At 42.7% G+C, this 13105-nt stretch overlaps 2 protein-coding genes across 2 annotated transcripts; one reads left to right on the top strand and one right to left on the bottom strand.

Annotated features, from left to right (window-relative positions):
• The first annotated feature begins 468 nt into the window (after positions 1 to 468).
• LOC132702539 (nuclear cap-binding protein subunit 1) lies at positions 469 to 12472 on the top strand. Its single transcript, XM_060671226.1, has 7 exons — positions 469 to 796; positions 882 to 2220; positions 2281 to 2384; positions 11340 to 11578; positions 11640 to 11858; positions 11915 to 12241; positions 12305 to 12472. Exons 1-7 carry the CDS (start codon positions 757 to 759, stop codon positions 12416 to 12418), a joined length of 2382 nt encoding a protein of 793 aa, XP_060527209.1. The 5' UTR covers positions 469 to 756; the 3' UTR covers positions 12419 to 12472.
• On the bottom strand, positions 2410 to 9468 carry LOC132702541 (mucin-2-like). Its single transcript, XM_060671227.1, has 4 exons — positions 6830 to 9468; positions 5687 to 5888; positions 5095 to 5635; positions 2410 to 4147 (listed from the first exon to the last, which is right to left on the bottom strand). Exons 1-4 carry the CDS (start codon positions 6908 to 6910, stop codon positions 2641 to 2643), a joined length of 2331 nt encoding a protein of 776 aa, XP_060527210.1. The 5' UTR covers positions 6911 to 9468; the 3' UTR covers positions 2410 to 2640.
• Positions 12473 to 13105: the final 633 nt, after the last annotated feature.

The following is a 13105-nucleotide window of genomic DNA, read 5'->3' on the forward strand; positions in this document are numbered from 1 at the left end:
AATTATTATCTGCGAGAAAATCGTCTTGGCGTCAAGATGCATTGCCGAAAGATGGAAATTTATGATTTCTTTACAATTTAAGTGACCGTTACGGTTCAAAAGTCGTTAAAACCCGCGCCAGACGTTCGATACTTACTTCCTTTCACTTATGCGTTCCTGTTTTTTAAAGTTTCATTTCCTCCAAAATCCGGCGGAGTGAACAAGCAAGCCATGCTTTCTGCAAGGAAACTTAAAATTTTATTGGACAGTCTAGGCAGACTTTGGCCAATTCTGCGGACGGTGGCAAAAAACAATATTATTATTAAATAAAAGCTTTAAAAAAAATCCGCGTACCTATCTTATTAATCCAGGACAATAAGTTAGATGGGGATTACGGGAAACGATGATCAATTTCGAAAATAGAATTCGCGGACCGCACTTTTAAGTAGGGGACCATAACCGAAGCAAAGGTTATGTCACAGATCACATATAAACGGTGAAAAAAATAGCCACGTATCATCCACCCTTTTAAATATTTGACTTATTTATGTCACAAGATGTGGACGATGTAATTAAATAAATAAACTGACCAACAATTAATAAGATGAAACTTAATTTTTGGAACGAAACAAAAATAAAATAGTTTCTAAATTAAGTTTGTTATCTGTGACTATTCTGTGACCGAAGCTTTGGGTATTTTCGAGGTTATAACTCCAATTTTCTAAATTTCTACATTTTAAAATTTCGGGAACACGCTGTTGTTAGAAACTGTTCTAAATGAGTCGCAGAAGGCCACACGAAGAAGATGATGGTTACGGTTAGTATGAAATTCCTTAATAACTGACTGTATCTGTATTGGTGCTTTGGGGCACTGTTTTGACTGAAAGTGGCGTTTATTTTAGACCGAGCGTACCGAAAACGAAGACGGGTTTCTGAAAACCAGGAAATTGAAGACAGATTGGAGTCGCTTATACTCAGAGTTGGCGAGAAAAGCACTTCCTCATTGGAGTCAAATTTGGAAGGGTTAGCTAGCGTGTTGGAAGCCGATCTGAGTACATTCAGAGGTAAAATACTCAGAATATTGACCGACTGCGCCATTCGAATGCCGGAAAAATGCACCATCTATACGACTCTCGTAGGGTTGTTAAACGCGAAAAATTTTAATTTTGGGGGCGAGTTTGTGGAGTACATGGTAAAAACTTTCAAAGAATCCTTAAAGTCTTGCAAATGGGACGCGGCTAGGTATTCGTTAAGATTTCTAGCCGATTTGGTAAATTGCCATGTCATTTCTGCCACATCACTCTTGCAACTGTTAGATAATATGGTAGACGCGGCTAATGAGGATAGTGTTCCGCAAGTACGGCGTGACTGGTATATTTTCGCCATCCTGAGCACATTGCCTTGGGTTGGTCGGGAATTGTACGAGAAGAAGGAGCAAGCTTTGGAGAGATTGTTGGTTCAAATTGAAGTTTTCTTAAACAAACGTTCAAAGAAACACCACAATGCCTTGAGGGTGTGGGCGTCCGATACCCCCCACCCCCAGGAGGAGTACCTAGATTGCCTGTGGGCACAAATAAGGAAACTCAAGCAAGACAATTGGGCGGAAAAGCACATTCCCCGGCCATACTTAGCGTTTGACTCTATACTGTGCGAAGCCCTTCAGCACAATTTACCCTCGATTCTGCCCCCGCCTCACCACGATTCTTACAAGTATCCCATGCCATGGGTTGTATTTCGATTATTTGACTATACAGATTGTCCCGAAGGACCAATACTGCCGGGCGCACATTCGATAGAACGTTTCCTGATAGAGGAACATTTGCATTCCATCGTCGAGATGTATCATTTGGAACGGAAGGACTGCGCGGCTCATTTGCTGAATTTCCCCTACAAACTCAAAATCCCGCTGGAGTACTGCATCGTGGAGGTGATATTTGCAGAACTTTTCCACATGCCAACGCCGAGATTTCTGGAGGTGTGCTACGGATCGATCCTGATCGAACTCTGCAAGCTGCAGCCTTCTACGATGCCCCAAGTCCTCGCCCTCGCCACAGAAATGCTCTTTAACAAGATCGACACCATGAATGTGTCCTGTTTCGACCGATTCGTGAGCTGGTTTTCTTACCACCTGAGCAATTTTCAATTTCGATGGAGGTGGGAGGACTGGGAGATGTGCCTTACCCTCGACGCCGATCATCCCAAGCCCAAGTTCATCAGAGAGGTTATGTTTAAGTGCATGCGGTAATAAAATTGTTGTTCTGCGTTTGCCCGTTTACGGGTTTAGGGAGTTTTAACATTTAGGTTGTCCTATCACCAGAGGATCAGGGAAATACTGCCGGAGGCGTTCAGCTGCTTTATTCCCGAAAAACCCGAGCCCGAGTACAAGTACGCGAAGGAGGGAGCGGGTAAGTGAACAGCACTGTACAAAAAATTACGCTATATTATCGTTTACGCCATTATAAATCCCCCTTTCAATAAATAAAGTCTTATAAATCCCGGTAAGTTCCATTAAATCATCAATAATTTTACATAAATACCATTTGCAAAATGTTAGGTTATGTAATTGTAACAAAGTCTCGTTTTTCGACGCCCTATAAACAACATTTCTTTAAATTCTCGTTACTGTACAAATATACAAAGCGCTGACGTAGTTATGGCCGATTACGTCATCTTTTTCCTAACGGGCCTTTTCGATTTGGGCACGTAGCTCCGTCTCCGCGTGTATTTCGGTTTCTTGGTACCGGGGGTGGTGGTTTCGGTCAAAATCTCGATGCCCCTCGCGTGGTTCACCAATTGGGCCGCAAACTCGTTGAAGGCTCGTGTGGTTTCCGTCTCTTTCTTCCTCTTGTTAACCTCGAAGCTTATCGATGTCTTGTAACTCTGACTGGTGACGGGCGCGATGGTGGTGGTCGATACCTGTGGAGCGATCGTCATCGGCGGCGTCATAAGTGACGTGGGTGCCACGTAGATTCGTGAATAAGACCTAATGGGCTTCTCGGTGGTACTATTCGGCGGTTTGTGACGTCTGCCCCTGCCGAATAGCGCCACCTCCACATCCGACTTGGTGTACTGCCTGGTTGTGGTCTTGGGGCTCGCCGCCACCGTCATACGGGGTTTGACCGTGCCGAAAATCGCGTCATCGTCGTAGTCTTTCGCCGAGTTAAAGTAGGAGGGCTGTCGCGAGCTCGCGACGCCTGCGTCGATCAGGAAATCGCTTTTTTCAGTGGTGGTCGTAATCCGCTGCCTCCTGGTACTTCTCGCGGTGGGCGTGGCGGTTTTAGTGCCGAATATGGGCGTGGTCTCAACCGACACTTTGCCGTCCGCGCTTATGGTGGTGACGATACGCTGCGGAATGGCCGTCGTCGGGAACCTGGCGCCTCCACTTCTAGGTGGCGCCGTCGTCGCTTTGGTGTTCTCGAAGGTCGACCCTCCTGGCGAGGAAATTTCGTTGTCTTCCGCCGCTATGTATACGGTGTCCGTGGTGTCGTTTCGCGTAACTCCCATGATCCTGGTTACCCCGACACTGGTCTCGACGAATCCGGGAGGGGTGGGGGTCGTGAATCGACTAGGTGCGGGTGTTTTCTGCAATAAAGTGGTGGGAGGTTGGGTGGAGTAGTGTTGGGTAGTTAGTTTCGCGACGATAGTCGAAGGTTCTTCGTCGGTACCGCGAAAATTGGTCGAAGCCTCGTAGTAGGGCGTGGTCGGGTACCTCGGCGTTTTAGTCTGCGAGTACAGGGCCGAACTCGTGAACAGGCCGGTACTGGGCAAAAACTCGACCGTCGTGTCCGCGGCAAGCCTGGTGCTGGGCAGAACTTCCACGGTCGCGTCCTCTGGCGATGGCCTGAAATTAGTCTCCGTAGTTTGCGTCACTTTCACGTCGAATGACGTCGCTGGCTTTCTGGTAGACGGCCGAAAGATGTCGTCGAGTTCTTCGTCGTCTTCGGAGGCGGAGAAGAAGTGGAAGGTTGTCTTGGCCGGCACGGTCGGCGTCTGGGTGGGTCTCGTAAAAACGGGAACCGGTTTGGTTCTTACGTATGCGGAGGTTTGCGTGTACCTTGGGGTCGTCTCTGTGGAGTACGGGCTTGTAAGTCGAGTTACGGGTACCAGTTGTCCGTCCGCAAGCTGCACTAGGGTGTTTTCGGCTGCCGGTCTCGTCGACGGGAAAAATCTGTAACGGTAAATTTGTGTAAATCATAATACTTTTTTTATAAAACTTCGGCATTCCTCCTGAATCGGTTTTTGCTGAGTCGAACTTGCTGACGTTTCGCCAGTCATCCTGTTGGCTTCTTCAGGGCTTGACTGAAACTGGCTGGTATTTTACTCTGTGCCTGCTTATATATTGTTTGAGGGGACATAAACACCTTCTCGGATGATTGATTCCCATATTGGTCACAGTGCGGTTAAGATTTAAAATACCTTACCTCTGCTCTTCCGTCTAATAATTTCCACATTAAAGATATTAGACGTTCCATCAAAAAATACACTTCGGCACAACCTCCCAATAGCAATGAAGCGACCCTACACTTGCCACAGTGGTCCTTCCTTCCCATCAAAACATCACTGACCACATATCAAAAGTTCTCAAGAACTATAACATCACAAACAGATTTACCACTTGCCCAAAAATCTTTCAACATCTTTGGTCCGCCAAAGACAAAATCCCATTCGAGATGCCAGGAGTTTACAGCAAATATCAGCTGGACTCAAAGAACGCGAAAGAGCCTTACGACAAAGACAAGCTGTTGCTGAACACAATCACGACACAGGATTTCAAATTTCGATATAACTTAAATTCTTGCATGTAATCAATTCTTCTAGCAACGAAAAATTCGAGAGTCTATAGAAATCTATAAACAACCTAACAATCTTAACCGCAACTCAGGTCTTTATCTGTCACCAATATGGGAATCAGTCAGCCTTATTTAGCTCCGCCCCCCTTAAACAATATATAAGCAGGTACAGAGTAAAATACGAACCAGTTTCAGTCAAGCTCTGAAGAAGCCAACTGGATAATTCGCAGGAGGAATGCAGAAGTTTTGAAAATTACAGCAGCCGGTGGAAGTTTCTTTGAAAAACTGTATAAATGATGTCCGAAGTCGTAAACCACGTGGTTACCTATGCGGTTCCACCGTTTTCTTATTGATGATGTCCAGCAGAGTCTGGTAGATATTTTTCTCGTCCTCCTGCTCGTCGGTGGTAGCCGTGGGCCGTACGGGTGGGGCGCGGAACCCCGGGAAACTTTGCAACACGTATTTGCGACCGTCGGACGTTTGAGCGACGAAAGCGCCCTGTCTTAGGGGCTGGTAGGGGTATGGGTCGTGGTCGGGGTCAGTGCGCATGACGAACACGTGACCCGGCACGGAGTAATCGAACCCACCTCCGATTTGGCGATATATGCGACGCCTCGGCGATATGATAAACTCCATTTCGTACCTAGGGAGTTGCCTCGATCCTCTGTGTCGGACGCGTTTGACCGTCCACAGGGCGAGCAGCCCTTCGTCGCCTGCAGGTGGTCGTACCTCCTCGGCATTGTGGCATTCCTCGCAGTCGTTCTCGTAGGGATCCTGGACGAAAGCGAGCCCTCCCCGTGAGGCGTAGAGCTGACCTCGAGCCACCACGGCGACGTCTCCAAAAGGTGTCGCTTTGTCCTGTTTACCTAAAGGGATCCGTTAAAAGGCGCTCGCCGGGAGGGATGGTGACGACTCACCTATTATGGGGGCGGAGTAAACGCGGCGTCTCAAATCGGGATCGTCCACGTGCTCTCTGAGTAGGGCCTGAGTGGTTGCCTCTCTGAGTCCGTCCTCCCAGTCGCCTGAGCGTTTGAGCACGCGCGTGGACACGGGACCTAAGAACCTCACGTTGCCGCTTCTTTTGTTGGTGATCGGGTGAACGGTCGATGAGTTCGCGCCCTGGAACACTTTTTTGTCACACAAAAGTAGAGAGAGTCACCTAAGCTTTTTATTATTTTTTGTGGCTTTTAACCATCAAGTCAATTTATTTTTGACTAAGCTAAGCAAAATCCATTAATTATGATTCGATTATAACAATATGGAACAGCTTTTTTTAGAATTTTTAAACAGTCCATTTTACCCCGGGTATTACGCAAAGTGCTAAAAATGTACAAAAAAACAGAATTTATAATTATAATAACGAAAAAAAAAAAATTGGTTAATTTTTGAGGTGGACCTCGTCCCACCTAATAAGTAATAAATGGAAATCGAAGGGCTACTCTGAATTTTTTCAGTAAAATTCGCATTACACTTTATCATTGTTGGAGATCTGGCTCAAATATAATTATTAGTTTCCTCGTTTCTTTTATATCTTTTTCTGTTTTTATTTATATTTTATTAATTTTGATTTTGATTGTTTTTTTTTCTCTTTCCAAGAGGTATTTAAAAAGATTTAAAATGATTTTATCTTAATCTAATCACTCGCTCGAGTCTAATGAGTGAGACACACGGCCCGTGAAAATGAGTTCGAAATTGCATAATTGCTATGGGAACGTTGTTACAATTGTTCTCGTCCGTTGGGCGGATAATTAAGGGAAATTTTGTAGAAATGAATCTTTTTTTTTGCGTCTCTGTTGCCAAGGTTTTTGATATATTTTAGACCAAATTGACCCCTGTTATTTTTGTCTACATAATTTTAATTTATAGCTTCCTTTTTAGTATGCTTCAGAAGGCTATTGCATTTTGATATTTATTATTTCAATTAATTTTTTTATTTCTGTTTTTTCGATTATGTTAGTTTTTTCCGTGGTTTTCAATATATTGGATTTTCTTCTTTCACTCTTTCATCTATAACTTTATCTTTGTTTTGTTTAGTTTCATCAATTTTGGAGGACACTCACTAAAACAAGCAATACGATCAAAACACGCGACGTCGTCGCCATCCCGCGACGCCGGGCGTCAGTTTCGTGCTCGCGAGACATCTTCGTTGGTCGCGTACGCGGCAGACTAAAACTTCGTAGTCGTCGCCGTCGCGTCGCGTGCCCCCAGGTCTCCCCCAGGTGGGTGGGGATGCTTTCGCGTGTCGACCGTTCATCTTTTCATTTTCATTTAGCACCCGGCTCGACGTAAATACGAGGAGAATAAAAAATATATATATATTTCTAAAATTCACAGCTGCAAATTGTATACATTTTTCTTCGTAAGCGATACTTTGGTGCAATAACGGCCGGTCTTTAAAGCAAATGGCTTCTGACCGGTTGCGATTGTATAACGCGTGAAAGCTCGCATTGTGCAACGCTGTTCGCTTCTATACAAGGCGTCTGGGATTCCGATCTTAGCCATCGACTCATTAAGAGATACTATTGAGATGTAAGTCTCAGTATACTTTCGAAAATATGGCGGTTTTTGATTTTATGATTTTTTTCCAAGAAATAAATAACATTGGGTTTAAAATTTTCAAACTCCTCGTATCTAAACGCGGCGCTCGGTGGAAAATTTTCTTCCTCGTTTTATTATTTACGCGCGACTTGGCAGGAAAAATAGACGGACAATTTTCGCGAGGCGGACGATGACAAACAAAATGGCGTTCGTTTCGCGTCGCAGCGTTTTGAAAGCACACTCGTAATAGTCCATTGGGGGTTGTCGCTGCGTTCATTAGAGGGAAAGTAAGAAAGTTATACCGGCGCCTCTGTGTTATTAGGCTCCGCCGTGTGCGGTGAAGCGTCACTTCGGTTATACAGGGCGTTCGAAACAATTCCGAGTCGATTTTCATTTTCGTTCGTTTACTTTGACTTAGGCAAAATTTTTTTTTCTTAGAATGAAATCTTGATGGGCCATATCCGTTTTTTATCGAATGTTGTCATGTTGGCTATCAATACTTTATTTGCCGCTGTCCTAAACAGCGTTTTAATTGATTATGTTTTTCAGCCAAGATGTTCTTCTTCTTTCTAGGCTTCGTCTTCCCTCAATTTTGCCTTGAACGATCAAACGCTGGATGTTGTATGTTTCAGGGTGTCTCATAACATAGCCGAAGTATGAGAGTTTCTTGATCTTGATGATTTCTTTTTTTTCTTCATTCTGTTCATGACTTCTATGTTAGTGACCCGATCTATCCAACTTATCCTCAACGTGCGCCTGTACACGCACATTTCAAAAACTTCCAGATCAGTTGGAATTTCATCTGGCTCTATTGTTCTCTGGCTTTTGCTAATTTAATGACTGTTTCTATTTCGTCTTTGATAATTGGTGGTCCAGTTACGTTTTCTTGTACGCCATCATACGTTTTTTTTCTGTTTCTACAATTCAGCCTCCATTTTTGTCCATTATTGCCTTCCCACTGTTATGCTTATACTGCTTTAACTTTCTTATGTGAGCTAAAGTCATCATGTATTCTTTCATACCCATCAATCTCTGTCTTTTTTGTTTTTGTTCATTAACTTTAGCTTAGACACGCATAATTTTGTTTTTTTTTCAACCAGATAGGATAAGAATAATATTCTTCAATGTTCAAAATTTAAGACATATTCTATATTTATTTAAAAAATACAATATGCCAAATTATTAAAGTTGACATATTGTATTGAAAAAATATATATATTTCGTCTACGTGTCGGTCCGAGCAACGCCTCGTAAAGTTTGCGGTTCAGCAAGTGTAACAACTGTGACGTTTATTAATAACATCGCCGGGCGGCGGTGGGGGGCGGGGAGAGACCAGAAAACAATGCCGGGTTTCGCGATAATCGACAGGAGGTTGCCTTAGATTTTTGCACAACATTTTCTTGAATAAAATTAAATGCCGAAAAAATGGTTCAATGTCGGCGACTAGAGAGCCAGGCCGCCACACAATTTCGCACACAAAAAGATTTGGCATTAAAAAGAAAGAAGAATTCAGAAAATAAAATTTGTATTAACCAAACTTAACGAAGGCATCCTTTGATGGACAAATAAGTTAGTCACCACCTGGCCAAGTTGTCTGTGTTGCCGGACCGTAAATAGTAAAAAAAACTTATTGAATATTTTTATCGCCTAAATGTTTTTAGTTCAATTAATCCCTGAAAAATACACGGACATAATAGAAGATAAAACAAAGTTAATCGTAATTAATAAAAAAAATGATATCGGCTTTTTCCGTAGGCCAAAATGACACTTTTAAATCAATGGATAGGAACTGATAAGAAAGAGCAGAGGAAAAAAGGAAAGTTTTTGACTGGAGCTGGACGCGATAGATGAACTTCTTTCTTCCATATTAATTGAAAAAACTCTTGTTGGACTTGAGAGCCAATTTGACTTGGACGTTGTCACACAAATCAATACGCGTTGTTGCTTAACCATGCAATCTCCTATATCATCCTGATGTTTTCCACGGTTATGTGCTGTTAGGGTATGGTAATAGTGTATTTTCTACTCCCGTCTGTAAAGTGCCTAATTACACACCGATCTAACGTATGGGAAGCGTCACTTTACCAGATCAGTTTCCACTTCGGACATTTCCGGGATTTTACTGCACGGTTTTGCGAGCGATCGGATGTATTCGGAGATATTTCCCACGCCTAGAATTGTGACTTTTATCAATTCTAACGTTCATGTCATTGAATGTATTCGCGTTGTTTTGCGTAATTGTACCCAAAAACTAACGGTCGTAGAAAAAGTATAGTATGCAATACGTTCGGTGAACTTTTTTTTAAGTCACTCGTTTATTAAACACTCGCTCCGCTGCACCGTTTACCGCACTTGTTAAACGGCATTTGACTCACGAGTTTATTTGGCACGAGCGAAGCAAACCGGAGCGAGTTTTTAATAAACGAATGAATTAAAAAGTTTACCGAACGTGTTGCATATTATACTTTTTTTACGACGTGTATTAGTTTTAGGGTACATTTTTGCAAAACACAAATACCTTCAATGATACGACCGTCAGAAGTGACAAACTTCAAAATTCAAACCGTGCGGTAAAATCTCCGCAACTATCCGATTGCTCCCAAAACCAGTGCGGTAAAATCCCGGAAATGTCCGAAGTGGCTCAGATCCGTGGGAACGGAAACGGCCGTATTTGTCCTATTCGTAGCGCAGGTAGTGCGGGAGGGAGGCCGTCTAAGCATTTATGTGGAGAAAGAATTTTCCTATATAGAAAATATTTATTATTTGTTGAAATTCCAATATTTTTAAAATGCATGTATTTGATAATATTTACAGTGACTCAGCTTAAAAAAATTAATTGCATTTCAATTAATCAAAGAGCCAAACGTATCATAAATGTGTTTGTTTAAAGATTCTCAATAGTGATGTAATATTTAGTTACCTCTTACTCCGAAAATTACATAGAGCCATTATCACGAATCATGAACGGTTAATAAAAACGTGGGCCCAATTGTTCTTACAGCTTAAATTATTTATGGTTTTTAAATTTGTTCAATAAGAAATATGATTTATGAATATCTTTATCCAATACTTCAGCTGTGATCATTTTGAGGATTTGTTTGTCAATTAAAACACTTTGGATTATGCAAAAAATTAACCAGCTACTTAGCATACCTAAAGGTTGCCTAAGTAGTTATCAGGATAAAAGGTATTTTATATGTATTTTACATATTATACAAAAAGCGCAACAAATATAATGATGCCTTTATATTATTACCTGCATTATAGTTTGATAAAGGTAGCGAAATGGCGCTTTTTGGGTGTTTTTTTATGAAGCTGATCATAATACGCCACATATTTATAAAATAAAAAAATAGGTTTTGCATTCCTCGAATTCATTGGCTTCTACATCCTTTTTTATCTAGGCCCAATATTTGAAACAGCGGTGACAACAAATAACAAATTCTTCATTCACATTTGGACAAATTAATATTAGAGTTTTTGATGTTTCCAGGTCTACAAAGCCAAATTTAGTAATATCGTTTGGCGACATTGTACGACTCCTTGGGTTAGAGTCGATTTCCCCCACGGAAGAAATTAATACTTTTGTGGGATTAAGTGTAACCGCAGAATACAAGTGCTTGCTTTAAATTAATACGCCCACTTTTCATCCAGAATACGACCGTTTTGTTCTTAATCAACTAGTTTGATGAATTCTTTTCGCGGCCAAAGCCGTAGATCAATCTGGAGATCAGATAAAACACATTAGCGTCCCGCACGTCGACGAAAATCAAACGCGGGAAACGCTATAAAAGCGGAACACAATGAAAGGTTACGGCAAGACCTTTCGTGGCAGGGGGGGAGGGGGAGCAGTTGCCCAAGCGATCCGAGAGATAAAATAGACGCGTCCACGGATGCATGTTTCGGCGTTGCGCCACCGATTACCGAATTACAAAATTTGCCCCAAAATTTTTTAATGGTTTCGTAATTTTTCAATTTTTAAGTTTTTCCACCAGGAATTTATGTTGTATTATTAAAAATGGGCGTTCGCAGTTAATCTGCCGGGCACTTCGGCCGCCCACCAGCTCGTCGTCTCCATAAGGCAAAAATGCACCCCCGAGGAGGTGCTCGCTGTCCTGAAGGACCTGCCGAACCCAAGATCAGACGAAGAAGGCGACGGCAGGTTCAACCCCCTAAAAATCGACGTGTTCGTCCAGACCCTCCTCAATTTGGGCTCGAAGAGTTTTTCCCACAGTTTCGCCGCCATCTCCAAATTCCACTATGTGTTCAAGGTACCTAGACCCTATTTCAGTAGTTCAATTATCGTGCAGTAGTTCATATCCACGTCTAAAGATTTTAGCCGACTCGGAGGAGGCCCAGATCTGCATTCTGAGGAACATGTTCGAGCTGTGGTACAACCACCAGCAGATGATGATCGTGTTGGTAGACAAAATGTTGAAGACGCAGATCATCGAATGCTCAGCGGTGGCCAATTGGATCTTCTCCAAGGAGATGACGACGGAGTTTACGAAAATGTACCTGTGGGAAATTCTGCACCTCACCATTAGAAAGGTAAGTGTTGTTTGGGCGCCTTCTTATCCGCTCGCTACCACTGACCATTTTTTCAGATGAACAAGCACGTGATCAAGCTGGGCGGGGAGCTGGTAGAGGCGAAAGAGAAACTGGCCCGTGTGGAGGAGTCGAGCGATAGCGAGAGCGACGAGGAGAAGAAGAAGAACGAGGACACTGAGAAGCCGTCCGAGGAGATGGTCGAGCGGATGGAGGAGAAATTGGAGGCCGCGCAGGCCGACCAGAAGAACCTCTTCCTGATCATATTCCAGCGGTTCATAATGATCTTGTCGGAGCACTTGGTCAGGTGCGACACCGACGGTAAAGACTACAACACCCACTGGTACAGGTGGACCATCGGTAGACTGCAGCAGGTGTTTTTGGCGGTAAGGCTTTAACGTTTTTGGGGCTGCGTCGACGGTTTTCGGTTTGGTTTTTTCTCCCCGCAGCACCAGGAACAAGTACAGAAGTACAGCTCGACGCTGGAGACGCTGCTATTCACGCAGGACCTGGACCCGCATATCCTGGAGATTTTCCAGCAGTTCGTGTCACTGCAGGCGTAATTTATTTTCGTATATTTGTAGGTAAGAGATTGTAATATGGAACATGGAGAAATATAATTGTAGTTCTAATTTTTAATTTTGTATTTGTTCGCAGCATCGTACTAACACGATTTGCTTTTTATCCTTTTGATGACTGGTTCATTATTTAAAAAGAAAAATCTTGTTTTTCAACGTATATAAGTTGCATTTACCAAAACGCATTCTGACTCTCCCAAGTCGTCGTCTTTGTTTCGAAGATATTGTGTCAGCTTTGCTCTTACAAGCTTTTGCCGCCTTTACCTCTGCAAGTATTTGGTCGTATCTTTCTTTTGTAAAAACCTTGCTACAATCATTCGTATAGGTATCATACAGGGCGGTTCAAATTCGAGGGGCCTCTGGCTTTAAGCACTTGCAGCATAGTTAGCCCAAAACTAATATGCATGTTACATGCTCGTTTCTCGAGAGAAGTCAAAAACTGAAAACCACATCGTGATATGTCAATGCCTTTTGGAGCTACAGGGTGATCCTCAAAAATGTGCGATTTTAAAGGGCCTCTATAACTTTTTTGGTTGTAAGAATAGAATTTTGGGAAAAATCATTTTATTTTTTTTTTACGCTGGAATCTTTCTATTATACCAGTTTTGTCTTAGAGCCTTTAGTTTCACACAAAGTTGTATTTCTTTAAATGGGATACCCCAATTTGTCTAA

This window comes from Cylas formicarius, unplaced genomic scaffold (assembly GCF_029955315.1).
Source record: "Cylas formicarius isolate icCylForm1 unplaced genomic scaffold, icCylForm1.1 PGA_scaffold_5__7_contigs__length_24384050, whole genome shotgun sequence".
In the NCBI taxonomy this organism is placed as follows: Eukaryota; Metazoa; Arthropoda; class Insecta; order Coleoptera; family Brentidae; genus Cylas; species Cylas formicarius.